Raw genomic sequence first — 2,715 nt, 5'->3', positions numbered from 1 at the left:
GTCAGCCATATATGTTTTTGTTGATTATGAATATGAAGCTTGGATGTTTTAGGTAGCTTGATCATTGAATGTAGGTAAAGCTGTGGATTTTGAATCTTATAATTTTTTCATGTTTTTCAAAGAGTTTTTCCTTTAGTCTGTGTATTGTCTTGTTCATTACTTTCCTAGGACTCATGATTTGATGTGATTTGCTGGAATAGGTCTGAGGTTTTATTTAATGCTGACAATCTAACATATTACACCTATTCTCTGGAATATTTTCTTCTGCTCAGTGTTTTAAACCATACTCCCATTTTTATAAATCACTTCCTGTGATTATCATCTATGATGTTGAAGTGAGATTATTGTTTAATGTTTTTATAATCAGAATATCTTAGTTTTCTCATATTCTTTAATAGGACAGACTTCATCGTCACTGGAAGTTGTGATGGTCATATCAAGTTTTGGAAAAAGCAAGAGGAAGGTGTGGAATTTGTTAAACATTTCCGTGCCCACATGGGGAAATGTGCAGCACCTTGCAGTCAACACGTCTGGCACCAGGCTGGTGTCCATTTCAAAGGATAAGACTCTGAAGGTCTTTGATGTAGAGAATTTTGGTAATTACTGATCTTTGATATTATTATTTAGGGGCTGTAAATAACTAGAATACATAACATTATAAGATGCATAATTACTGGTCAGATTAAAATGCTGGAAAGATGTAAATATTATGACATGGAATAGTGTTCTTCATCCTTTTTTTTATGCCTTTTCCTGTCTATAATCCAGAGACTTAATTTACATAGAACTGTATATCGCCATGATATTTCAAGGTTGTACTTGTATTCCTTCACAATTTGTTTAATGTCTGTTAGAGTGTTATAGTTAAATTTTACATTATGTTAAAAGTAATGGTACTGATAATGATTTTTACAAATAATATTTTTAATTATGTAATCATAATTCACTCTGTTAAATACCTCTCTGTATTCCAGAAAAACATAAATCTGCATATAACTGCTCATGAATGTGATATTATAGAGTTTCTCATGGAATTCTTCACACATTTTAGGAAGAGTTTGATTGTTGGTATTTTTCAGATATGATCAACATGATCAAGTTGAGTTTTGTGCCCAACACTTGTGAGTGGATCCATCCTTCATCTGATCCTCTACACACACTAGCTGTTTCGGATAGTGAAAGCCCCAAGATTTACATCTTTGATGGTCATGGAGATAGTGAGCCTCTTCACATTCTTGAATCCATCCACACAAAACCTGTGACACTAATGAAGGTAAGATATGGCTAAGTTGTAGCCTATTTGTTTTACATAATTTTTTTTTTTAATACTGTGAAATTATTTTTTTATAATTATATGGGAAAATATGAAAAATTGATAAATCTATTTAACACTGAGATAGAAGACTATGGATAAGGAATTGATATTATTATATGTATATTTCTCCTAAGGAAATTTAATGTTTATACATGTAATATATACAATACATCAAAATTGTTTTATTTCAGTATAATCAGATTTATGATGTGGTTATCTCAGCTGATGAAATAGGCATGATTGAGTACTGGTGTGGTGCAAAGAAGGAATTCCAGACACCAGATAATGTTGCATTTGAATCGAAACTGGACACAGACCTCTTTGAGTTTGTGAAGAATAACACTTTTCCAAGGTGTATGACAGTCTCACCTCAGGGTCATCAGTTTGCAACAATTGGAGCAGATAAGAAAGTGAGTTTTTTCTCATTGATTTGTTGTGGGAAAAGAAAGAAAATGTTCTGAATCTCATGCTCAATAGCATTAAAGTGTATGGTGCTAAAAGCTATTGTTACTTATTCATTTACTTGGTAGTATGTATCTTTGTTAATGATTTAGATAAATGTTTATGCGTGTTAGCAGCGATGATTTGTCAGAAATTTTAGTGTATATTGGGATGCAGTGTCAGTAAATGAATATAGAACATTTCTCAGCAGGAGAAGAAAAAGGAACACTTAACTACTGTAATTTTTTTCTCATAGGAACTCAGACAAGAAATTTGAAGCCTTATATTTTCAGGTTCGAGTATTCAAATTTTTGACAGGGAAGCTTACTCGAGTCTTTGATGAGAGCTTGCAGCACTACACTGAACTGCAGCAGAGAAAACAACAAATACCAAATATGGAATTTGGTAGAAGGTTAGTGTCATTAGTAATGGACATTTATAACAAAGAAAGTAGCAAATTCCAGACCAGGATTTAGTAGATCTAGTATTTAGCGAAAGATATATTATTCATGTAAAGTCTTGGAGAAATTGAGAGAAAAGAAAGATTTATTTATTTTTATATTTTTTCAACCTGGACTGTCCTCTTTTAAGTTGGGTCACATTAAGATGCAGGTGACACAGGCAGTGGAACACAGTGCAGGAGAGGAAACTGCATCTCACTATTGTCACACAGCAGAGCACAGCTATGTTGTGTAGTCTTTGAAATGCAGTTTTTTTTTTTACATAAGTGAGCCATGTTACAGTACTCCACATGATATCATCCACAGAAGAACTTATAGAGGCTTTCTGCCAACATAAAGTGCTCTATGATATGGACTGAAATTGCATTTACTCTATAATATGATGCTGAATATATGGAAACTAATATCATGAATTAGTATATGTATATGGCATGTAGTAAGGGTACCTTTAATGTGTGCAGTTGTGTGCAGGTGTGTGCTAGGCACATCGCTCCACAC

The 2,715-nt window shown here is 33.1% G+C and overlaps 1 protein-coding gene across 1 annotated transcript in view; it reads left to right on the top strand.

The window, feature by feature from the left end:
* The window catches only part of LOC119592627 (peptidylprolyl isomerase domain and WD repeat-containing protein 1-like), a gene marked incomplete in the record, with an annotated part of 7,339 nt that overhangs the window by 2,767 nt on the left and 1,857 nt on the right, over nucleotides 1-2,715 (top strand). Inside the window, 5 exon segments of the mRNA XM_037941522.1 lie at nucleotides 399-498; nucleotides 500-596; nucleotides 1,080-1,273; nucleotides 1,507-1,725; nucleotides 2,050-2,168. Coding sequence (XP_037797450.1) covers nucleotides 399-498; nucleotides 500-596; nucleotides 1,080-1,273; nucleotides 1,507-1,725; nucleotides 2,050-2,168 — 729 coding nt within the window.

Source organism: Penaeus monodon, chromosome 30 (assembly GCF_015228065.2).
Source record: "Penaeus monodon isolate SGIC_2016 chromosome 30, NSTDA_Pmon_1, whole genome shotgun sequence".
Lineage (NCBI taxonomy): Eukaryota > Metazoa > Arthropoda > Malacostraca > Decapoda > Penaeidae > Penaeus > Penaeus monodon.
This window is presented reverse-complemented; position numbering and strand designations above follow the sequence as displayed.